At 37.4% G+C, this 25,366-nt stretch overlaps 1 protein-coding gene across 12 annotated transcripts in view; it reads right to left on the reverse strand.

Annotated features, from left to right (window-relative positions):
- The window catches only part of LOC119548636 (tyrosine-protein phosphatase Lar), a 125,109-nt gene that overhangs the window by 53,112 nt on the left and 46,631 nt on the right, over positions 1 to 25,366 (reverse strand). For 8 of the 12 annotated variants that reach the window (XM_037856030.1, XM_037856029.1, XM_037856026.1 and 5 more), the window contains 3 exons: positions 9,151 to 9,192; positions 8,145 to 8,276; positions 7,886 to 8,047 (listed from right to left, as the gene is read on the reverse strand). In XM_037856030.1, the coding sequence (XP_037711958.1) occupies positions 7,886 to 8,047; positions 8,145 to 8,276; positions 9,151 to 9,192 (336 nt within the window). The remainder of the gene's footprint in view (positions 1 to 7,885; positions 8,048 to 8,144; positions 8,277 to 9,150; positions 9,193 to 25,366) is intronic. The other 4 variants (XM_037856032.1, XM_037856033.1, XM_037856036.1 and 1 more) reach the window with 1 other exon arrangement.

The following is a 25,366-nucleotide window of genomic DNA, read 5'->3' on the forward strand; positions in this document are numbered from 1 at the left end:
ATTTTTTTTCAAGTTTTTGTTTTTTTGTTTTTAATGTGTGACAAGCTCAAAGCAAATGCAAAACTTTGTAACACATGTAATGAAAAAAATAAATAAATAAGCACCAATTTTTTTTGGAGGGAGGAGGGATAAAGTGATACCCTGTGACAAGTCGAAGGTCTTTGTCTTTCTGTGACCCCGATAATACATGTATATATATATCAACGAGGCCAGGAAGACAGACAGTCAGTCAGACAGACGATTGCCTCGATTTACAATGCGCTAAGTGTCGCCAAAGCCACGCGCCAAAAGTTGAGATATCAAAAAGGCCTGGCAAGTCGGGGGCAAACAAACAAACAAATAAACAAAACACACAGGACGTGGAAACAAAGACATATCGTAAGTGGCATCGTATGTCAAGACGTGTCAGGATCACGTCAAGGTGTACCTATATACATACATATGGGGAAAAGCCTTCCCACACAATCAAGCCATCTAATTTGCCTGGCAGGCAAACACAAACAGAGAACTTTACATCACGGAAAAATGCTTGATTAAGTTGTAGGCATTTCGCTGTTGAAGTGCAAAGTATATTTCACTAGAGCAATTGGAGTTTTCCCATTTCCTCGGAATTTTCGCGGAGTGTCGTGGTAAATGCATTTATTATTTAGCAAGCCAAAAATATAACCACGACAACGTCTCCATCATTGTTTTGGCTCCTCTGTGGTCTTTGGATACCAAAAACCCCCAGCTGCTGCACAATGCACTCTTGCCAAACAAAGAGCCAAAAAGCAGCTAAAAACACACACAAACAAAGACAGTTCTTTAAAAAAAAATATATATAGTATATATATTTCCCGTTCCTCTCGTCGGGAATAGAATAATAAACAAACAGTGGCCTGCTTATAGGAGCCGAAATTATGTATGAATGGCTGGGTGAACATGGTGAACTTTGCTCCCCGAGATTGTGTTTTCTGTGGTGGCGCATTCAAGTTGCACGGGGTAACTCCCAGTTGATAACAACTCACAGCGGGAGGGAATTAATTAAGTCACACAAAGCTTTATTATTTCAGTTGGTTTTAGAGATCTGAATAGCCAACATTTCATATATTCAATATTCAATATAAATGCCAATGGACAACCGAAAAAATAAAAGTAAATCTACACATGACACCAAACCCCAACCCCCTTCCATTTTGCAAACTTAAACCTTCATCATCTGATTTTGATGCTCTAGTCCTTACAATCTGTTTCACAAGGCTATTATTATGATCAACTGCCATCTTACAGAAGGGAAACAAAAAGGATATGAGTAGAAAATGGGAATAGTTTCAAAAATAAATTACATTTTATAGTGAACTTCCGTGGCCTTCGCTTTCGTGCATATAAGAACTAACAATTTCACTTTTCATATCTATTTTCGTTTTTCTTATTTTTCGGAAAGCCAATAAAAGTTCAATTTTTTCAAGTCGCTTCCAATTTTATTTAACGTCATTACATGTGAAACTTTAATACCGAAAAAAAATTGAGATGGAGGAAGGCGACTGACTTGCACTTACTTGGAAGCCGAGAAAGGCAAAAGTGGGTTGATTGAAGGCGGAACAGGGGATATACACTATATATATATGTACCTAAATATATATTTATATATATATACATATATATTGATGGAAAGGCGGACTGCCATGTGGATATCTAGGTATGCTACCCATTTCTACTGATGAATTTCAAATGCATTTTCCGGCATAATAAAATGTGTATATTGGGGTTATAGGAATAAAACGAAAACGCAGCCGGCAGGAAACGGAAATCCGATTTAGATGATATAACATATATTTTCCTCTCGTCACTTCGATTGCATGTATAATTCAAACTAACTTGGCTAATCTCCAAATACGGTTTTGATTGCGTTTTAAGCCCTTACGATTCGTTTGATTAAAATCTTCGTTTCCTGGGGCTTCCTTCATTTAAACCAACTATTTGTGGACTCTTTTCCATCAAACTGGCAATATACTTGGTAGGAAATTTTCTGCTGCCGCATTCCATTTGAAAAGGCAGCCAACCAGTTGCCAAGTTAACCAATTTAAGACGACGACTTTTGATATTTTCGTGTGCGGTTCGGTTTGCTCACACGCAACTCAGCAATTGCCAAATATATATACATATATGTGCTAGTTTTTTGAAATATTTTCGCAATTTAGACCGCCACTTTATGGCTTTTCGGCAGCACAAATCATATTAAGTGAAATGCGAGTGAGCGAGATGAACATTTAATTGGTTTAAATTCGAGAAGCAGCGAGCTGTGTTTAGTGGCAAAATTTATTCAAAATCGTTAGTGGTTGCCGCTTTAAATAATGGCCATAATAAAAGATAATTTATGAAGATGAAGTGACAAGCATTTATATTTCAGCGGTTTTTTTTACAACATTGTAAGCCATAAAAAATGAAATAAAATTGATTTAATATATCATGTAAAAAATGGAGGGATAATTAAAATCAATTTTAAAAAATGTAGTGTTGTAAAATGGTTTAAATAGTATATATGAAATAATAATGGAGTAATCGATGTAATCGAAGCTTGAATTTTATATTGTCAAGAGTTAGGGCTGCATTGTAGGGCAGTCCTGGATCCTGTTTTTGTACAAAATTGTTAGCCATAAAAATAATATAAAATCGACTAAATATATTATGTAAAACCGGAGGGATAAATAAAAATCAATTTTTTAAAATGTTAGTGTTGTAAAATCCTCTTAAATGGTTTATCTAATAATAATGAAGTAATCGAAGTTATCGAAGCTTGTATTTTATATTGTCAGGAGTTACCGAAGTTTAACTACTGCAACTTTTCAATTGTGATCACTTTTTTACTTCTTTTCTTTAAGTTCAGCACTTTTGTCATACATTAAATATAAACAGCTATAAGCCCAATAACTTTGCAACACACACACTTCATTGTGGGGCAGTCTCTGGATCCAGCAGCCAGGATCCTTATTCCAGGCACAGCTTGGTGCCACAGCTGCATTGCTGCAGGGCCTGAGTAGCAAGCTCTGCTCCGCAGCAAATTTCGCCCATTTAAACTTTTCGCTACTGTGGAATTTTCATTATTAATATGACTTTTTAGGCAAACCGCAAACGGTGCTAAGGGCCAAAAGGACGAAGGACTCGGAACGAAAAGCGGCCAGGATGAGGGATGAGGGACGAGGAGTCCTGGTGGCCGAGGATGTGGCCAATGCCGTTGGCCAGTTAAATGCGCCCAGTGTATTGTCAATGTTTGTCTATGTGTGCACAGCGGGCCAAAGCTGCAGCAAGGATGAAGTTTTCCCCAATGCCCGGGACATGCCATTTGACTTTGCAACAAGTGCGGCCCGGCTTTCCCCGTTCAGTCCAGCGTTTTAATCAAGACCAACTAATGGTCCAACAGTTCGGAATCCCTTCTCCATCCACACCCCTCCCTCAAAAAATAAAAAAAAGGGTGGTAAAAAACAGGAAAAAACCCAACCCCAAACCTAAACCAAACCAACCCGTAACCAGCAAAGCCGCTTATTACTATAAAGTGAGATTAATGAATGCTCTCGGCCCCCCTCCTCCCAACTGCGAAATTCTAGAACGATGCCATCGCAGTCTCCTTTTCGGCTGGCAATTAATGAAATTTATTTGCGCCTCCACGTCGGACAGCATATTGTTTTTGGCCCAGGGATTTTCCAGGCAACAGAACAACGACAGGGCCAAAAAAACCCAGGGAAGATTGTTAGCCGTTTGAGGTGCTAAAATGCTTTTTGGCAGGCAAATTTAAAAGCAAATTGTTTTGGGTTTGCTCTGCGGCCATGTAGATTGCCTTTCTGATGATTTTATTGCAATTTGCAGTAAGGCAGCGGCTTTCATTAGCTGTTTTTGGCCGTCTAGACAACGCCAGCGGAAGCTACAAATATTTTGGCACCAAATAGAGGGGGTTCTACAAGAAAATAATTAAATGCTCCGTAGATTAATAAAGTACAAGATGGGCTGGTAAAACAGAAAATTAATAAAATTCACACCAAAAATCATAGAAACTAATACGCTTTAAATTGGAAACCTTTAAATTAAAGACTTGATACAAACATTTACTTAATTGCATTAGATAATGAATCGCAATATGACACTGGCAAAATCCAAACACTGGCAATTAATTTCCGCATGTAAAAAGTTGCCATGCCATGTGGCAAGTTTATATTTTTCACTTTTTGTGCGCTTAACTTTTTTACCTTGGTTTCCACATTCACCGCCTTTTGTATATTTAACTCTTTTTTGTTTTTGTTTTATTTTTTGCGTGATAAATCTCAATGTAAAAATTTTCACACACATACGGAGGGAGAAAGTGGCGTGGAAAAATAAACGCCACCCCAAATGCCAATAAAGGCTCCCACATATGCAGAGGAGCACGTTTGAGTTTCACGTGAAAGCATTTTTAATCAAAATTCTCAACAGGCTAAAGCAGCGCGAGATCAAAAACACTTGCCACAGCGATGTGTGTGTATATAGCGACGGGTGTTGCAAACCCCATGCGCCCATCCTGCAACCTGCAACTCCTCCTCCACCACAAAGCCGACGAGCCCGAGCCGGTACTACAACACGGGCCAGGTTTTTTGGATAGATTGCACCTGCAACACCTGCAAGTAACGTGACTCTGTCTCCTCGCCTGTCGTGCAATATCTTGGCCAAAAGGGGGGCGGATTGTGTAAATCCCCTTTTTGCCTTTGCAGCTTTATGCACTCCCCCAAAAATGCTGTTTAAAATAGAAGAAGAAAAAATGAGGGGAAAATAGAGTCTGAACCGTGTGAAGCGGATTCCCGCTTTTATACATATATTTTTTGACATGTTTGTTTTTTATGCAAATATCGAAATAAAGATTAGTTTTGTGCTGGCTGCTTCCCTTTTCTACTGGATAAATCTCCCCAGCGTTGGAGGCGTGGCTTCAGAGCATCCTTCTCCCCTTTTCTTTTTTGTTTTGCGTATATTTATGCCCGAAACGCTTAACCAACTGACTGCGTTAGTCGTTGCGATTTAGTGCTAATGTGGCCCAGTCTTTTTGGCCAACTCACCGCCCCTTTATTTGCTGGCTGCTGAAATTTACTGTTTACAATTTGTTGGCTGATTGCTTCTGTTCTCCGCACGCTCTGACTAAATTTATAGCAAGCGATAAGTTTTTTTTGCCCCCACCTCCCTAGAAATTTTCCTTTCGGTTTTTCGGTATTTTGGTATATTTATTATAATGCTGTCTTCCATTTGCTAGCTGCATTATTATTTTGCTATTAAGCCACGATTTTTCCTTTTAGCCATGTTGTGTTTGCTCATGGCTGTGTGACTTTGTTATCTAGCGGACGGCGGTCATGTTTTCAGCTGAATCTCTAGATGAATGTTGTGCTCTTAACAATGCAACATTTTAATTAAGTGCCAAAGCAAAATGTGGGTTATTTTGGCTAGCTGCAGGATACTACATAGCAAAAAGGGGTAATAAATTTTGGTTTTAAGTTGTAAAACTTATTCATTTTTCATGTAATTTTGCTCGCTTTCTTTCCACCATTTTGATGGTAAATCTGTTTTGTTATTCACCATATTTTCAAGCATAATCGCACACCCACTCTTATTTTTCACTGATGACTTCCAGGTGTTTGGCAGACATTTTGTAAACGGAAAATAATTACGTACCCCAAAGGCTGGGGTGGAAAATTTATGTACGCGGCGTATGAGTAATGTGCACTACTTTTATAACCGAGTCTAGGAGTTACAGCTCCAACTTATAATTTACTACTGTCTGCCAGCTATTTTAGCTTGTTTATTATTGTTGTTGTTTTGGGCTTTGGTTAGTTGTTTGTTGGTTGTTTATGAGGCCGCCAAAGGGAACCGCAAAATGTGTGAAAATTGCACAGAGAAAGGCCAGGTGAACGAGGCAAAAAAAAAAGAAGGGGTAGAAACATATTTTTGTTGATACACTCTAGGTCGGTTTTGGACCTACCCACCTCTACCTCTAGCCAATGTCTCTATCCTGGTCTTTTTATGCGGCTAGTAGTGGCAACGTTTGCATTTTTAGTTGTTAATTATGCGAGTTGATTATGCTCTCTGTGCACTCTGGCGCCACGTAATTGGTGTGCATTTGATTTGTGGCAGGTTGTAACGGTCGCTGATAGACTCAAAAGCGAGTGGAGGAGCCCCCAATCCTATAAATGGGGATACGGTGTATGGGGGAAGTAATTAGTGTAGTTTAGCGCGGACTAACAACCATGCGAATGAAGGTAAAAGTTCTGCACAAGACTAAAAAGGCAGGCCAAGGTAAAGTAATTTACTCGCCTCGTTAGCTTTTCACGCAACAGGACCTCCATAAATTAAAAGCAAGGCAAACTAATCAATATTACTTTTTGGCTAATCTAATAAATACGTAAAAACTATTATAAATATCTCCTGTATGTACTAAAACAATATAAGCAATTTAAAGACATTGCAACATTTTAATTATGTTATAAACAAAGAACGCTCTTAATTATTTTGCCAAGACTTTGAAGCTGCTTTGAATAAACTCAACCATCCAGAGACCATCGATCAATATGTATTTTGTATTGGAGTTGATTTACCAAATAATTTGCTGCTTTAATCTCATTAAAAGTTATAACTTTTCCCCTTTTCCCACGCTCCAGTCCCATTAGGGAGAGCAATTTTTGTTATTGAACTTTTTGCTGTTTATAATTTTGCGATGGGGAAAAAAGAGTGGGAGAGATGAGAATGTACAAATACTTGGCCTGCTCTCAGTTTAAGCAAATTAGTTCAATTGCCTGGCTATCCAAGCCCATCCGCCCCCACCCCCCGCACAGACTTGATTAGGCTTAGAGAGCAAAAACTTTATCCTTTGCACAGTTGTAAATAAGCAAAAGTAAATTTTGGCAAGTAATTTAAGCCACACAAACAAGCTGGCAAATAACTTTCTACCGCCACCCTTGGGGGCCTGGTGGTTTGGGCTTCCCAAAAGTTTACCATTTACGCCAAGTTCTTTGCCCAGTTTTAATTCAAAATCAATGTATGAACGTAGTTTACATTGCGACGCATACTAAACGAAACTTTTTGTGTCGCTCTATCACGACTCTTTTCTTCTTATACCGGAAAATAAAAGGATTCAGTTAGATGGGTAATACAAACTTTGTTTTGAAACACACAAAAAAAAATCTAAGTACGTGTTGCAAGAATAGTTGCCAAAATAAAAGTACCACTCTGATTTTAATATTTTGAAGAGCACAACGCAATAATATGATATAAGTTTTTAAGTTCATTTTAGCACAAAAACTACTGCTCATAAAATCTGTTGAAATTTTCTAGTATTTTGCGGTATTCATTGACAGTAATAATATGTTGAATTTTGTTTGAAAAATTATATTTCTAAAATAACTTATAAAGTTAGTTTTAGCACAACAACTGCTGTTTGTATATAGGGGGAAATTTATTAAATCTTTCTAAGTTTTCTAGTAGTTTTTGGTATTTTTATTTTGACAATATGAATACGTAATTCATTAAAAAACCTTGAATTTATAGGTAATAAATATTTTTGTTTGAAAAATGTATATTTCTAAATTAACATATTACGTTAGTTTTAGCACAACAACTGCTGTTTCTATATAGAGGGAAAATTTATTAAATCTTTTGAAGTTTTATAGAATTTTTTGGTATTTTTATTCTGACAATATGAAATAATAAAATTCCTTGAATTTTGTTTAAAAAAAACTCCTATACTCCCATACACAAAAGATTCAGGTTCTTGCTAAATTTTTTTTCTACTGAAATTTCCCCCAGTGCATACCCCATCGAGTGGGGTTCAATTAGGAAGCTGCACTCGAAGGCCATAAATAACTGCACACGATGATGTCGACGACGGCATGGCACTTACCTTCATAGATGGTTAAAGTTGCATCTGCGGAAACGGCATCGCCCACCCCGTTCTCCGCCACACATTCATATGGGGCATCGTCCCGTCCCGCCCGTACGGGCTCAATCCGTAGTATGGAAATCCCGCCGGGCTGCTCCAGCACCGTGTAACGAGACTGGGTTCCTGTGAACGACATAAAACCACCAGGCTTAGAGTTGAGTGGGCCCTAAAAAGGGAGGGGGGCGGGCGAAGAAGACCCGTTTTCGAGGCAAAAACTTACCCGAAACTTTTTTGCCATTCTTGCGCCACACTATCGATGGCGGCGGATCACCGCGTGCCGCACAATAGAAGCTGGCAACGCCGCCCACTCGAACTCCCTGATTCTGCGGCTTCCTGATGATCTCCGGTGGATCTGTGGAGGGTAGTAAAAGAACATGGCAAATGTGGGTTACTATCTGGGCTTAAAAGGCTCTTCAAGCGCGGACCAAAAGATATTATGTTGAGCTTAGATATTTAAAGTTTCGAGTGCTGTTGTTTTTTTGCGTGCCACACATGTTTTCCCCGAATTTGTCCTTGCTAATCGGGTTGGTAAACCCCTAAACAAAAGAGTTTTTATTATTTGATATGCATTTTGAAACTCGTCTGACAAAAGCATTAAGTGGGCATCAGCCGCTTTTTAAAGCCTTCTGTGCTGCATCACTCGAATGCATTTCCATTATTTCGTACAACTCGCTTTTTCCCTGGATCCTGGGAGCGAGTGTTTCCATATATTCTTTTTACACATTTGTCACAATATGCTGTCAATACAACGTCGCATGTTGTTTGCCCACACACATACACTGTGACGCGCACACGCGTAACGTACGTGACTGGCCGATGTGTGAGTGTGGCAAAAAGGATACCAAGGATACCAGGATTCGGCGGGAATAGGGAAGCCAGGCGGCGGCGGCGGCGGCGGCGGCGGCAGGGAAAACAGATGTGTGGCATTAAAAATCTGGCAAAAATCACGAAACGTTAAACAACCAGCAAAAATATTGTCATGTGCATGTTGCATGCTGCAATAGCATCATGTCCTGCCTGCTGTCATACAAACATATATATTTATATATACATATACGCTCCTTTCGACCCAGAACGTAAAGTAGTTTATCCAACATATCAATTCGATTTATGAATTTTCATTATTTTTTTCCATTTTGCATCACTTTTTGATTGAAATTAAATATAAAACGCGTTATTTAAATGGTTGGGCAACGGCACAACCTAAGGACCCAGCCCAGACTTACGTGTGAGATATTGTATATATGGTATATCCGAATAATTTGCATCTGTAATGGGCATCAGACCGGTTAGTAATGACGTTACGACGCGCTCACGAGATCGACGACAAATTTGCTTTCGATTAACGCGAGTTATTGTTAAAGTTTTGATTAAATTGTTTTTGATTGGACTTTTGGCGTTGTTGTTATATGGCAGTTAATCTTATTAAACTACAATTTTCATAAATACTTTTAAAATACCTTAAGTTTATACATAAAATATACTTAAAGACGTGTTTGGTTTATAGTTAAAAATACTTAAATTTGACTAGGTTTTTTAAATGAGGTTTTTCAATTTAAATGAATTAATTTTAAGTTAATTAATATATCTACCGATATTAAATTCACCCCATCCTCGCAACTACACTAAAAAAATACCATTCTATAAAAGCGGTTTCTAGATCTTAAGTGTAAATAAAGATCAATTCTGTCTTAAGCTCTGAAAATCAAAATTAAGTGTTCTCGATTTGCAGACTTACTTTCTTCTCAAAACACATAAATTATCGATTTCAAAATCAAGAGCACTTTTGTCTTGAATTTGAGAACTTCTTTTATCGAATTAGTAAGAAGACAAGCTCTCAAATTGAAAACATTTCAGATTGGACTTTAAATATTCTCTATTTGTCTGAGTGTAAATAATATTGAACTAAAAAATAAATAATATTTACCAGCTGTATTTTCCCAAAAAGGGGCAGCAAAAAAAAATAGGGGACATTGTACTCTATGCAGTCTAAGAGTATTCTAAATAATTTAAAGTTCTCCGCAAGGCAAGCATCCTCTGGCTACCGCTTTTTGTGGGCAGACTATTTTGGTTTGCGATGCCTGGCCATAATAGAGGCAAATTTGCTGTTGCTGCGGCACAGTCAGCCTGTATCATTTACCAAAGTTTCTGGGCTCAACTTTGGTCGGACAAGTTTTCTGGCCACGTTGCCAATGCAATAAGTTAAGGCGGCAGGAGAAAAAAAAATGTTTGCAATTTATAATGCAAAATTTGTCGAATATTTAAATCAATTTAAATTTTAATGATTTTCTACTTTACTGAAATTTTCTACGTGCAAAAATTAAGCCAAGTTAGCAGGCAGAAAATTGGCAAAAGGAAATATAATTTTGCCACCTAACAACAATTGTTTCTTTTGCTCATTATAAAAGATGTGGCAAAGAGTGGGGAGAAACGAAGTGATACGTCTTACAACCCACAAGATGGTTTTCCATCGTGGGTTTGCTAGATTTGCTAGATTTGCGTAGCACTTGAAAGCATTTTACGCTTACGTTAACAGTTTTTATAGCCATGGCTCTGAGCTGGCGGCGAATCAGCAATAAGCATATTGGTTTTTGTGGCTGTAATGAGCTCTTCTCCACCAACGCTTTATGCCAACTTCAGAGGCAAACGCAAATTCTCTGTAAATATATACCCATTTTTTTTCTCTCGCGTTTGTAAAGTTTTATATTTGCTTAAACAATTTGATGGCATGGCAATGGCTAAAGGAAAAAGCAAATGCGGAAGACCAAAAAAAAAAAAAAGACAGCCAAACAGACAGCATTCAAGACACTTCCGTGCCGACTCATAAAAAGCGTATCATTAAGGCCATAAAACAGGGATTTTGGTTTATTTGCCGGATTGCCAAGACTGCTGTTCGCTGTTGATTTTAGGAGGAAAATACAGAGATAAAATTTAAATAAATTTAATTATGTTTGTGCTATTTGTGGGTACTGATACTTCATTTCTTGTTACAAAGATTAAAGGCATAGCAAATGAAATTTGTAGATTACATAGATACACAGGCCCCGGGATATCAAAGTGGGTGGCATGGTGGAAAATCAAGGAATCTGAACTGCAGCCAAGTTTTGCTCGCGTGCAACTTTTTGCTGATTTTTCATTTCGCACGTTAGTGTGGCACAAAAAAAAAAAAAGAAAGGAAAAAGCATTGGCAGTCCACATTGAGCAAACAATTTCGTTGTTGATATGTGCAAATTGATTTGAGCGTTTGAAATGTGCAGTTATAGATACACACTCTCACACTAAGCCCTACACACACACACACACTGACACACCCGGGCACAAATACCAATACGCGCATTCAAGCAATTTATATGGAAATTAATACTAACATTTTTACTATGGCCCCTGCAAAAAAAAAAAGAGTTACAAAAAAGAAGCAAAACGGGAAATAGAAAATTCAAATTGATTTTATGAAAAAAAAATATTCTATAAGCTTTTTGCCCAATCAGGGGCGTAGAAAAACAGACTCAGACAAAACGAGAATGGGTTAAAGTTCAAATTGATAGATTTATCTGATAATAGGTCAAGTGGAACATAAAATGATGATAAGTGGAATAAAAAAATTAAGTGGTATTTTTCGAATTAAATGTAAATATTGAACAAGGTCTCTAGTTTAAATTAGTTTTACACAAGAGTATGCTTTTAAAATCCTAAACAATGTTACCAATATGTATTTATGTTAAATATATTAGATTTACACTCAAGCATTAGAAGTTGAAGCGCAAATTAACAAGCAGAATCAGTTCTTTATATAATTGAATTAATTTATTATTATTTATTTAACAATTTTAAGATACTTATGCCTTAAGTCTTTAAAACCTTTATATTTGCAAATTCGCCTTGGCCTCTGCGGCCAACTAAATTACGGCAAATATATATGATATGTCTGCCCCCCTTTAACGCCACCTCTGAACTCTTTTCTTTTTGTGCTATCCCCTTTAAATTATACCCATAACTTTTGGCCCCATTTTCCAATATGCCAAAATGCTCATAAAAATTGACCCCGTGTGGCATTCACGGGAAAAAGGGAATATGCCTCAATCTCTACTTTAGCCGGCAATGTGGATTCGTGTGCTATATATACACATATACTTTATATAAAATCAGCATACATATGCTGGATAGAATCGTAAAGTATGCAGCTGGGTTTTATGGCCCCAGGCCTAGTTAGGGAAAAACTTGAAAGTTAGGCCTCCTGCGCTCGCGTCTACATTCTGGCAATTTATGCCCGAAGCCAGAATTTCAGAATTTACCCCACATCAAGTGTACGGCTTTTTAATAAGTGCAAAGTGCGAGTGGGTAACATTTTATGGGAAAGAAAAAAAAAAGGGGTTTTCGGTTGTATAGCTAGGTTGGTAATGGAAACGCTTCCATTGCAAATAGTCATAAGATGCTCGTGCAGGGAGAGGATGAGCTGCTAAGCTTCTTTACCGGCTCTATAAGTCCATATATAGGTACACAGAAAAACGAAGGTATATGATATGATATGATCATGTTGATGAAATTCAGTATTAATTTTATCTATAGATATAAGATATATTACTTTACATATTTGACTTATCGCCATCATGCTTTTTGCTCTATTTTTATGTTTAAGAGAGTCTTTATTATTGATGTCTCACTCTTACCCAGAGTAGATTCAGGCGCCATCTCTCTCTTTTTTCTCTTTTCCGATTTGAGAGAGAGGATATTAAAGAAATACCTATATAAAATGTACAATGTTCAATGGTAAAAATGATATTTCATATATTTACCATGCAAATATCATATTAATACTAACGGGATTTTTTTTTCTGTGTATGTATTTCTTTATGTAGGTACATGCATATGTATGTGGCCATGTTGGCGACAAATCATTTGGCAGACAGGGGAAAAACAGGAAAAAGATGCCTTTCGAGTACGAGAAGATGAGCCGAACTCGGGCTCTGTCGTTTCCACTGACTGACAGCTGCAATTCACCTGTCAGCATCAGAAGCGTTTTCGTTTCGTTCCGTTTCGTTCTACTGGATTGCATTGAAATACGATGCTAAATTTAACGATTCATTGCATTTCCCACTCTCTGGCCCTGGGCACTTTTCCCATTCCCAATCCTCCTTCAATGGGCAAATTGCAACTCTGTGTGTTTGGCACAACCCAGCAACTTCTCAGCCCTCAACCCTGAACCCTCAACCCTAGTGTTGTATTTTTAATGCGGCAACTTTGGCAAAGCATTGCTAAATCTGCTGAGTCTAAGGAACAGAGAATCTCATGCCTCCACCTTCTCCGTCGGGATGCTACAAATAAAATACTTATAAAAGCGCAGCATAGTTTTACACTGGAGGATTTTTATAGCCAAACGCCCAACTTCCTCTATTTTCCCCACCCCCTGAGCTGTTGCGTATGCAACTAAATTTTAATGTTACTTGAAAGAGTAATAAAAATAAACTTTACGCCAGTTGAGAAACACCGAAGCAAAGGCAACCAGCGATTATGACCAACTCTTTCAGAAAGTATGCAGTGGAAAATTTTAATTAAATTGCAAAAGTGAACGTATTTCTTCTGGACTCGAGGAAATTCTGGCTGGGATTCTACAAAGTGTCAACCGAATCGCTGGGAGCAATTCATCATGGAATCGATAACAACAAAATAGAAAACTTTTGGGATAAAGTTTTAGAAAGGCCTACGCCGAATGCGAGGTCAGTCAGCCATATAAATGATGTGGGCCAAAATGTCGACAATGATGCCATTAATCAAAATTAAAAGCGTGTTACTTCCGCCAAGCACTGAGAAAATTAATTTAAATTATAAAAAAAAATACCCAATAACATAAAACCATAATATAAAACAATTTAAAAATTTCAAATTAATTAAAAGAATATGAAATATTATAAAATCATTCAAATTACAAATATTATTTTTATTTCCAGTGTGGTTAAAATTGTAAGAAAGCACCTTGTCCAGGCTGACATTGATGTAAAGGTGATAAAAGCATATAATTTAAAAGGCATGGTTTTAAGTTGATTATCTTGTTTATCCAACTTTCCCTGAACAACCCTTTCAAGAAGGTTACTGAAGAAGATGCCTCACCAGCTGTCAACTGTCAAGGCAACCTAAAATAAAAGCATTTCAAGGAAATTATCTCCTCCACTTGGCTTGGATGCCAGCAAAAGTAAACTTGGTCATAAACTATCAACCGGTTTGATGCAGCATCAAATATTTATGGATTGTCAATTAGAGAAAATACCGTCCATTTCGTTTCCAATTTACTTATCGACTGTGTTGATTGGGTTTTCAACATTTCCCCCGCCTGACCCACTTAACTCTTCATTTAAATGTCCATTAAAAGGCTTAGCAAAGTTTCGCCAACAACTTTTAGCCCCATAACTCGAAGCCACATTTCACCAGTTCCTGTGCCAAAAATGACTTGGCAAACTCACACGTTTGTGTATGCATTAAACTGAATAAACTAACCAACTGGGTTGGGCAAACTCAAAATCCCAGCAACCATTTTCGACCAATGCCAACGCCAACAGCAAAGACAAAAAATAAAAATAAAAAGAAATTATAAAACGAACAATTTTCCATGACATTTTAATATAATTAGTTTTTGCTTCTAGCCCTAATGTAAAGTTGTGGCCAAAAAATTGTCAACACGTGCAAAGAGGGTCGAGGAGAGAAAGTCCTTTGCCTAGAGGCATGGACATGCCATACAGGATATGGCAAAGTTAACTTGACTGTCCTGTGGTTTTGCTTTAGCTGGGCGGAAAAACTATTCGAGCCCCTGTTTTATAGGGAAGATTTCATAGACCACAGCATATTTAATGGCGGAATTTCTCAATGCCCACCCTACTCACGCCTACTCTATTAAATGGGGATTTGTTGTTTTTTGGTCAGACCCAGGAAAACACTACAATCTATCTGTGTGTTCTTTTGGTTTTTTAAAAAAGGAAAGTAAGACCAAGACGTTCGGCCACATGGCAACACTCATTATTTCTAGGCGGGATTAGCTAGTAAGCTGGGGCAGCTTAAAATGCCGCAAACTTTATGAGACGCAACACACGTGGTTTGGTTTAGTCTAGTCCGTTGTCCGTCGTCATGCCCCCAAAACATTTGGTCTCTGTAGACGAAAATCCTCGGTGAGCATAGGCCCAAGCAATTTATGATTGCTAGCTAGCCAGGACGACAAACGACATATAAACAACAAAGACGAGAGGAACTGGAACAAGAACAAGAACAAGAACAGGACAATGATGATGACAAGAAAAGAGAATGTTCTGCAGACAACCTGGCAATTTCATAAACTGTCCCGGGCACTTGCCAAATGGGCGGGAGAAAAACCAAAATCACCAAAGCCTAAATAGATCCCCAAAATTGAAGGGGATTTTAGGAAGCTTACAAGTGCAGGCACAACAGCTACAATTGTGACAGGTTTTCGAAATATTTTAAAAAAGAAATATAAACTTAAAAGAATTACAAAGAATTTAATCGATAAAATAATCGAAATAAAAATATTAAGTTTATAAAATAATCAAAATAAATATATCGAATATATAAAAATGTCGAAGGCTTCAAAAGACATTAATAAAGGGTTTGATTCTTTTCAGACATTTAAAAAAATCATGCTCATAAAATTGCAAATCAATCCAAATAGAAATATTAAACATTTATATTTGTTATAATAAAAATTTCTTTTCATTTATTACAATATATCACATAGAGCATCCAATAGCCATTAAAAAATCTCCCTGCTTTGCTTTCATTTCACGCACGTATACGCCCCAGTAAGCATGCTTTGATATTTTATTGAGCTTGTCATAATATTTATGAAATGTATTCGATGCATATAGGTGTATCTACTGCCAGGGCAATCACAAAACCGAACTAAAGCCCAAGTGTCAACTGAATTTTGGGTGAGTGAGTGTGTGGGTTTTAGGAGGTGAAAGCGACAGGGACAATGCAAAAAGTTTGCCGGGAGGAGTGCAGGACAAAGTTTTATTATTATTAGCATGGCTTTTGGCTTTCATTAGTTTCAACTTTTGACAGAAATTATATTGAGTATACATATACATATATATATATATAATATATATACGTATGTATATTGACGTTGATCATGATGGACGAAAAAGTTTCCTGCCAGCCACAAAGTTTCTTTTTCATTTTTGCTGTTTTGTTTAATTTGCGTTATTTATAAGCTGCCGAAAGAGCCGCCAGGCAGATGGACAGTCGAAAAACTTGTCTAGCATTTGATACTTGATGTTGGCAGTTGCCTGCTGGTTGTTGCCTTGTTTCTTGTTTCTTGTTTCTCGATGGTTGTTGCTTCAACACACGCATTAAGGCCCCAACGCCCGTAAGTAGGCAACAGCCGCAAAATGGCTGGCAGCCAAATGTTGTTGCTTGGCACAAAACAGCCAGCCGCACTTAAGTCGGCTCTTAAGAAAAACAATGCAAAGTAAGCTCAAGGTAGCCAAGGTGTGCCATCTTGCCTCCGGCTTTCGGCTTTTGGATTTCAGCTTTCAGCTTTTCAGATGCCTCCACTCTACACGTGGCCGAATCTGAAGTTTGAGATTTGCTGGCATTTTAAATGCCTGCGAAATCCGCATTGTCATACCTTGATAAATAGCTGAAATTACTCTGGCAAACACTTTTGGCCGCTGCCACTTGGCGAAAGTTCTTCGGTAGACACACGCTAAGCCGGTGTCAAGTTGAGGAACTAAAATGAATTCCATGTATTTCAATAAGATGCTCTCACGTTCCGTAGAGGTATCTAAATACGAAGCGGGAATTCCAAATTCTGGGAGAGTACCTCATTAAGATTTCACCTGACTTCTATTTCTTTACACTTGTTATCGCTTTGTTCAATGAATTTTTAAAAATATACATATTTAGAGCCATATATTAAACAAAATTAATGGTTTAAGATACTAATATCCATACCTTACAGTAAAACGAATCTCAAAAAAAAAAAAAAATAAAGTGCAATCGAGCCTTCTAGAAATATACAATCTATTATAAAATAAAATACCCCTGTTTTTCGGATAAAATATTTAATGCTCTATTTAACTTTCACAAAAATTATATGAAAATTTTATCATTTTCTTGAAAAATTTAAGACTTTCTTAAAAATTTCAATTAACTTAGAGGTTTTTCTCCTCGACTAAGTAATATGACAGTTGAAAAATATTTCCCTATCTTCCGTTTTAATCAAAGTTGAGATGCAAATTTCCATTTTCGACAAGAAAAATCGTTTTCTCCAGGTAACATTCCCTGCGAACCCAACTAGTACATTTAACATTCAGCTCAATCTTCTGAACGTCACCTACCCCCACCAATTTTCCTTGCCCATTTATAAACCTAATACCATGCTGGTTCCCAATCCAGCGCAAACTTCTGTATCTCCATCTCACCTTAACCTTTGAGCTGAGAATTAATATGTATCCTCATCTCCCGCCGCGGTCTGAACTTGACAAAACTACCAGACGAAGACAATCCCGTCAGGTCCCAAGTTTCCTTTACAAAATCCAACAAAGCATAAATGTTTTGTCGCTAAGCCTACAGTCATATAGCCGTAAAGTATGCATTGCCTCTCTTTGGCCCATTGTTTCATCCTGGGCAAACGAAAAGCCTCCACAGAATGGAAGAAGGACCCCCCATACCATTCAACATTCTCGGCTAGTCCTTGTTTTATTGTTTCTCAAATCGCTGCCTGTCGCTGACTTTTTTTTTCTGCCTGCCCGTCGTCTAGAGTCTTTTGCTTTTGTTTATTATTATGCAGCAAATGTCGCGACGCGTCGAGATTATGGAGGAAAGTGGAGGACAGAGAGGACTCTATAGGCATTTGTGTTTCAGAACTTTGTCACGTGGCCCTAAACGCATTATTTAAAAAAATAAACATACGCCCAAGACAATGCGAAGAAGTTTGAATACTCTTTGTGAGTAAAGGAACCTTTAAGCTAGATGGAATACTTGTCAGTTTCTTAGAGTAAAATTTATAATGGATTAATATTTATATATTATATTATTTTATATTTATTATTACAATAGAACTTTAATATAAATGGTTTGAAAATCAATTTCCTAGCCTTTCAATGAACTCCTCAGTTATATCAAACATTAAAAGTACTATATTTCCCAAAGAGCATTGTCAAAAAACCTGGTCATGAAAACATGTAGGTACCTTCAAAATTTGATAAATGTTCTTTAGTCCAAGGGTTTATGTAAATTCATGGAGCGAAGCCAGCACCTCAGGTCGTCCAGAAGTTGGCAAGTGGAACTAAGTTCACCGAGTACTTACTGAAAGTTTCATCAATTTTCATACTTTGCCCAACTGTTGCAAAGACAGGCAATTACGACCTGGGCGGGAGTAGTACATAAAAGAACCAAAAAAAAAAGTACAGGAATATATATACATTAATGTCCCAAAAAAAAAAAATCGAGTCGGAGACGATTAAGACGATAATAACAAGCGACAAGTTTATTGCCCGCACACACATCAGTTGTCGACGGTTGGGAAGAAACAAAAAAAATGAACAGATGGGTATGGAATGGATATTGGGCAGCCGCAAAAACTCTTCCAGAAAGCCTAAGCTTTTGTGACCCGAAGCCTAATGCGCCAACAGCAATAATAGCAACAAAAACGGGAGCAAAATGTGTGGGTTGTGTGTCCGTACATTTTGCCACAGAACACCACAAAACACCGCATACACCACACCCAACATTTGTTCGCCTTAAAAGCCAGTCGCCCACTAATGCCAACAGCTGGCGACATAAATATCAAAAAGTGCCGAGGGATGCGGGGGCTTTTGTCTTTGACCAACACCAGACTTGAACAGGCCATGAGAACCATAAGAACCATGAGAACCATGGACGCACTAAACCACTAAGTAAGATAAGTGAGGTCAAGCAAAAGGGGTCATGTGCGCGCATTGTCACCGGGTTGCAAACGCCTCTGCCTCTGGGTCCGCCTCCATTCTGGTTATCTAACCACAGGGGAGAGACTCGAAAGTAAACCTGGACAACGATGGTATGACAGGAACAGGAAAGGTAGCAAGTGAACGCGCAGCCAGGGACCAGCGGAAAAAGCTGCCGATAAAGGAAAGTAAGGGTACGCCCATGCCACGGAAAAGGGGCCCAACTCAATCAGTAAATCAATAACTCAGTGGCTGGCAGTCATCGGGGAAAAGCGGTTAAGAAGTGCTTGTTTTTCGGAGCAATCAGTTTTGGTCTGAACACCTTATATAAATAGAAAATTAAATTAAGGGCTTAAGATAACTAGAAGATTAAATATATTCGCTGAGGATTATACAGTTAAGCTTAATAGAGAAACAAAAAGTTAATTTCTTAGTTCACCTAAGTTGTGGAAAATTTAAAATAAATTATTCAATGTCTTGTTAAAAACTATCCCTACTGTTTTTAGTTTATTATAGCAAAAGGATAAATCAAGAACATTATTAGAGTTGCAAAATATTTAAACTTCTGTTATAATAATGTAAGGACAAGTAACTCGATAAAAGCCTCAGAAAACAAAAATTCAAATGAAATGGATGAGTTTCTTCAAAACGCTAAGCTATGAGAACTGAAAAATAAATATTTGAATGTTTTACCAATAAGTATACCTCCTCTTGAAGCTGTATCTAGCAACAGGAGATAGCAAAAGCATTAATAATAATACCAACAATTGTATAATACCTTTCTAGTAATAATCATCATGCATCAACAACAATCCTGGAAATGCCTCTCCTGCACAGATAAAGGAATCTCTTTCGTTTTTCTAAGCCTTGTGATGACTCTTTATACGCCATGAAGATGATAGTGCTGCTTTGGCTTGTAATTACTTTCACTTTTTCGATATGCTGAATCATGTAAAATAATTTCCTTATTGGCCAGAAAAATGCACAACTTAACTTTTTGACAAAACGCTTGCCCGATCCAAATTCCCAGAACGGAACGAGCAAAAAGTTATTCATGCCGGCATCCCATCCCTCGCGATGACTTTCATGCTTTCATTATTCATTATCTATGCCTAGAGCAAATCTGAGGATCAAGGTTTTGGTTTTGCGTTTTTCGTTTGGGCTTTGGCGTTGGCGAGGGGTTTTAATTAATGAAGATACAATATGACAACAAAGCTTAACTAATTAATTTGTTGCCAGTGAGTTCGTTCCCCAGAAAATAGAACATTAAGGTATGTATCTTAGAAATTCATCAGAAGCAGGTACACAAAATTCTGAAATCATAAAATGGGCTCCAAATTTAGAAATATTTAATTAAAGTACAGATCTGTCAAAAAAAAACTTCCCACAGAAATGTATTTAAACCAACTTAAGCTCTTTAATAAATTACTCTTAAGCCATGTTGTTTAGGAATTTGAAATAACAATTGTAGTATTCTATCTACCAGATAAATATACAAAATGTATTTTAATTCAAGTATACCACAAAAAAGAATATTAAATATTTGTGCATTTATAAAAACAAATTATTTTAACAGTCATTCAAAATGTACAACAAATACCACAACATGTTGCAATATCATATCAAACGCACAAATTCTGTTTGCTTTGAATGCCAGAGCTTATGAAAAATTATCCAAATTACTTTAAAATGGCATACGCACACACAAGAATACAAGACGCTTTGTAAGACAAACTTCCCCATAAATTTCGTAAAATTTGACTTTTTCATCTGCACTTCGCACCGAAAGTCGAAAAAGTGAATGTGAGGGGCGGACTGCAAAGTCAAGCTGCGATGCGTTTGCTAATGTTGTGAAAGAATCGAGAACAAACAGGGTAAAAATACCAAAAATATGCAAATCAACTTACTTCAACGCAAAGTAGGAACAAAAAAAAAAACTACCATTTCGATATGGATTGATGTAAAATTGATGCGACGCAGAGAGGGTTATTGTCTGGCCCGCATAAACAACAACATAAGTAAAAACAAAACAAAGGAGGGGAATGGGGGAAAAAAAACAAGAAATTTCAATAATGCCAAGGCATTTGTTGTTCGCCACTTGAAAAATGGTTTGGTAGCAAAAATATGAGGGAGCACAGAAAGTCGGTTGAGCACTTCAGGCAATTTATGGCATATGTTACCTAACACACAAAACTCCCTCACTCACCCCACTCGTATGTAAATGCTAAAATAATACATATGCGTATGGCATAAAAATTGATATGCCAACATTTCTTTCATGTGTGAGTAATTCACAAGTAAAATGCAGAAAGTTTTTAAATAAAATATAAAAAATATAGCTCGAGTGCTCGAGAGAACAGAGAAAAGTCGGTTGAATTTTGTTGACTTGGTGTTTATCCTATATGTGATTGATCTTAAGGGTAAATATAGGAATTTAATGGAACCTTGTAGGTATTTTATGAAATTTCCCCTCCTTATGGATTTAAAGTTATTGGCCAACTTTTTCCATAAATATTTTCAAGGATATGCAAAGGCACAAAAACCATCAAAATTTCCAGAAGCAGTGCAGTATATTGTTGCCTTGGAGGTAATTTATAAAATTCCCCAGTTTTATGGATTTTAAATTACTAGACACCTTTTGCTAAAAATATTTTCAAGGATATACAAAAGCACAAAAACCATCAAAAGTCAGGAAGCTTTTAATTAAATAAATAAACGCAGTAAAGTCAGGGGTATATTGATTACTTGGTTTGTAGCCTATAAGTGAATGATCTAAAGGGTAAACAGAGAAATTTAATGGAAACTTGGAGGTTATTTATGAAGTTTTTCACTTTTATGGCTTTTAAATTACAGGCCACCTTTTACCAAAAATATTTCCAAGGATATTGAAAAGCACAAAAACCATCAAAAGCCAAGAAGCATTTAAATAAAATAAAACTCAAGAAAACACAGAAAAGTCGGTTGTATGTTGTTTACTTGTTTTGTTCCCTATAAGTGATTGATATTCAGGGTAAATATAGAAATTTATTGGAACCTTAGTAATTTATGAAATTCTCCTCTCTCTTAACCATCATTTATGGATTATGGATTTTAAATTAATGGCACCATTTCGCCAAAAATATTTCCAAGGATATTCAAAGGGACAAAAAGGCCCGACTCCCAAGCAACAACTATGTGCTGATATAATGTCGCACAATAAATTGAACTTTTCATAAATTTCCAGCACAAATTGGCTCAGGATTTTTGGGTTTGGGGTCACCATCTTTCGACTACAATCCACTCAACAGTTCCTTTTGTATCCTGCAGGCCATCCTGACATTGTCAACGTCTTGCCACGCCTATCCAACGCCACTCCGCCCCCTCAAACTGCCAAGTGAATTTATGGTTGGCAGCTTTTAGGCTTTGTTTTGCCGCTTATTATTGTTATTGGCACCAACAGTGACATATTAGGAGCGCCATCCCCATCGTCACTGCTACTTTCTTTCTTTACTGTCCAAACTCATTTGTGGGCCTCGACTAGAGATGGCTGATCGCTTTTGGACTCGGGGTCCTTAAAGGTCCTGGGTGCTGGGTTCTGGGTCCCGAGTTCTGGTCCTGCGGTCCGTTGCGTATGCCGGATTATTAATATTAGAGGAACACAAAAAAAAAAAAAGATGCCCCCATCCAAAGAGAAAGGAAATTTATTTTCTACTGACCGGCTGTGCTACTCTCCTACTACTACTACTACTGCTGTTTTCGATTATTGTCCTTCGCATCGTCCTGTTTCTTATCCCGTAAATTGTTATTGACAACGGAAGCAGCAGCGCGGCACAAATTGGGCGTTGAATTTGCGGCTTGGTTGATGCTTTCCCCCGTACTTTCTACCCACTTTCCCTCCACACATTCCTTTTATTTCGTTTAGCTTTTCTGTATGCGGCCAACCATTTGTTGTGGTTATTATTATGGTTGATTTAGTGGCCACAAATTGAATGAATTGTCTTATTTAACCGAAATAAGCAATATCGGGGCACAAGTTTCTTTTAAATTCAATAATGCCCCGGTAAAGTGCGCTGTGCGCCTCAAATCAGATTAAAACGAAGACGATGGAGTAAACGAATCCAGCGGAAATGACAGACGCAGCATTCAATTGAATTAATTAATGCCAAACCGATGAAAAAGGAGAGAAGGAAATTAAGTTTAAGCGGCACGGGCACAGCACACAACATGCGAAAATGTTGACAGCGTCACCGAGAAAACATGGCGCGGAAAATATTTAAATAAAGTTGTAATTAAATGCATAGCGAAATGCCAACCGCCATCCACTCATGCACCACCCCACTCCTTTCGGTTATAAAGTTGAGCAACAGTTGGGATAGAATGGAAATCACTCATATGATGACATCTGAAGCTAAAGGATGATGAGTGTTCAAGTGGTTGACTGTGTATGTAGATTTGAGGGTGGAGGAGGGTACCCACTCTCTACGCACAACTTTCACAATTAGAAAATTAAAGTTACACTGGGGAAAAGGATATCTATACTATTTTAAAATAATAAAGGTCCTAATATGCTAATTAAAATATTTAAAAAGTAATAATATTTTAAAATATTATCATAAAATGCTTTTACTTATAAAAATGTCTAAAAGTATGCAGTAAAAAAAGAAGCTACTTTTCCTAATGAATCCGGAATTATTGCATACTTTTAGACATGTTCTCAATTGACTTTAAAGCCCTAATATAACTTTCTGTAGCACCATAAAATATTTAACCCTTGCTTTGTTGTCTTTCTACATATTATAATTTATTCAAAAAAGTACTTGAGCTAGGAAATTTTGAGTTTGAAAATGAATTAAAAATGTTCCCACTGACATAATAAATTATTTCCCCCGCGGAAGTACATATATAAGCCTCTTAGTGCTTTGTTTGAGTGTACCGACCAGCTCCCAAAAACACACTCACACACAATGGCTGACAATTTGTTGCGTTCTGCAGACTTTGGCAAGCTGTTGGCAATTTTAACCATCGCCACCGACGATCTCTTCATTTCCACAGTCCCCCAAAAAACAAGAGACCCTCTTAGAATACCCAGACTCAAACCAAAACCGAGACCAAAAACCAAACTGCGAAGCCTCTCCAAATGGGAGCCAAGTTGAGTGCTAAATGGCGGGGTATGGTTGTTTTCCCATCCCATTTCATACCATACCATACCATCCACCGCGTTTTCAGCAGCCACGCAGGCATATTAAAATATTTAATTACCATGTAAACTTACGACTTTTGTTTTTGTTATTGTTTTAATTGTGACAACAACTGTCATAATAATGAATATGATGATGTTTGCCAGGCGGCGAAGTCCCCAATATTCGCTCCCCCCCACATCTTACTTTGCCCGCAAAAGTGCACAACGCATGGTGAACATGATACGGAATTGCGTAAGCGGGGGAGGACCAAGAGGAGGACCTGGAGGATCTTGGAGCAGGATGAAAAAGGACGAGGGCATGGCAAAGCTTTATTACATTTACCGCGTGTGTGTGAATCATGGGCACATATGTCTCGGTGGTTGATGGTGCGGCAAGGAGTGAGCTTTGGCGGTTTTCTAAGAATTGTCTGCCGCCTTTCAACACATTGAGTTGTTTGTTCTTCATACATATAGACATACGTCCACAGAAATCTTCCCATTTTCCCCCCATCCGCCCAGCATGTTATTTGAATTTTAATTGCAAACTTTTGTTGCATACTTTTGGCGTGGATTTATTTTATGGTCGAAGCTGTGCTTCCTTGGCTCCGTTTTCTTTACCATTTTCTTCTACTTCTTCGCCTCGCGCGGCTGTTTAATTAAAAATGCTTTGCGGTCTCCCCTTCACGTCTCCTGTCTCCCTGCTTTTCCCTCTGGCAGTGCATTTTCATTGTTCCCGCCAGGTGTTTCCGCGAAAAATTAAGGGAAACTGTCACGCAAATGGTGGAATTGATACCTCTTCGAATTGTATTCATCTGCGGGGATAATACTCAAGAGGGTGCTGGAATCTTGCACATTGAAATCGATAACGAAAGTACTTTAAGGAGTGAAAAAAGTTACATCAGCAATTAATTTTGGTTGGAAATTAAATTTAAAGGTGTCTAAAAGTATGCCGAATAAAATAAAACATATCTTTCTGATTCGAAATATATTTTAGTGCATACTTTCAGGAACTTTATTTATTTGGTATAGGCGCAGCGATTTTCTTGACGATACATTTTTTATTTTCTTATTTTAATTAAATAAATAAATTAAAAAAATATATATCAAAGATTTAAATACAAACCTACAAATTCTTGGAACATTTTTTTTTAATCTAGTGAAAATGCCAAAATTAATTTGAAAAATATTTCTTCTGCCCTCTTAGGAATTACATAAAAAGCTCATTTTTTAAGAATGTCTTTTAATTTGCAATTAATATCCCAAATATTTTCTTATATCCTATTATTTTCTCTTTCATGCTGGCTTCAAATACCTTAAGATACCCCTCAATTACAGCCATTATTGCTGAATGGTGCC

The sequence above is a fragment of the Drosophila subpulchrella genome, chromosome 2L (genome assembly GCF_014743375.2).
Source record: "Drosophila subpulchrella strain 33 F10 #4 breed RU33 chromosome 2L, RU_Dsub_v1.1 Primary Assembly, whole genome shotgun sequence".
NCBI lineage: Eukaryota > Metazoa > Arthropoda > Insecta > Diptera > Drosophilidae > Drosophila > Drosophila subpulchrella.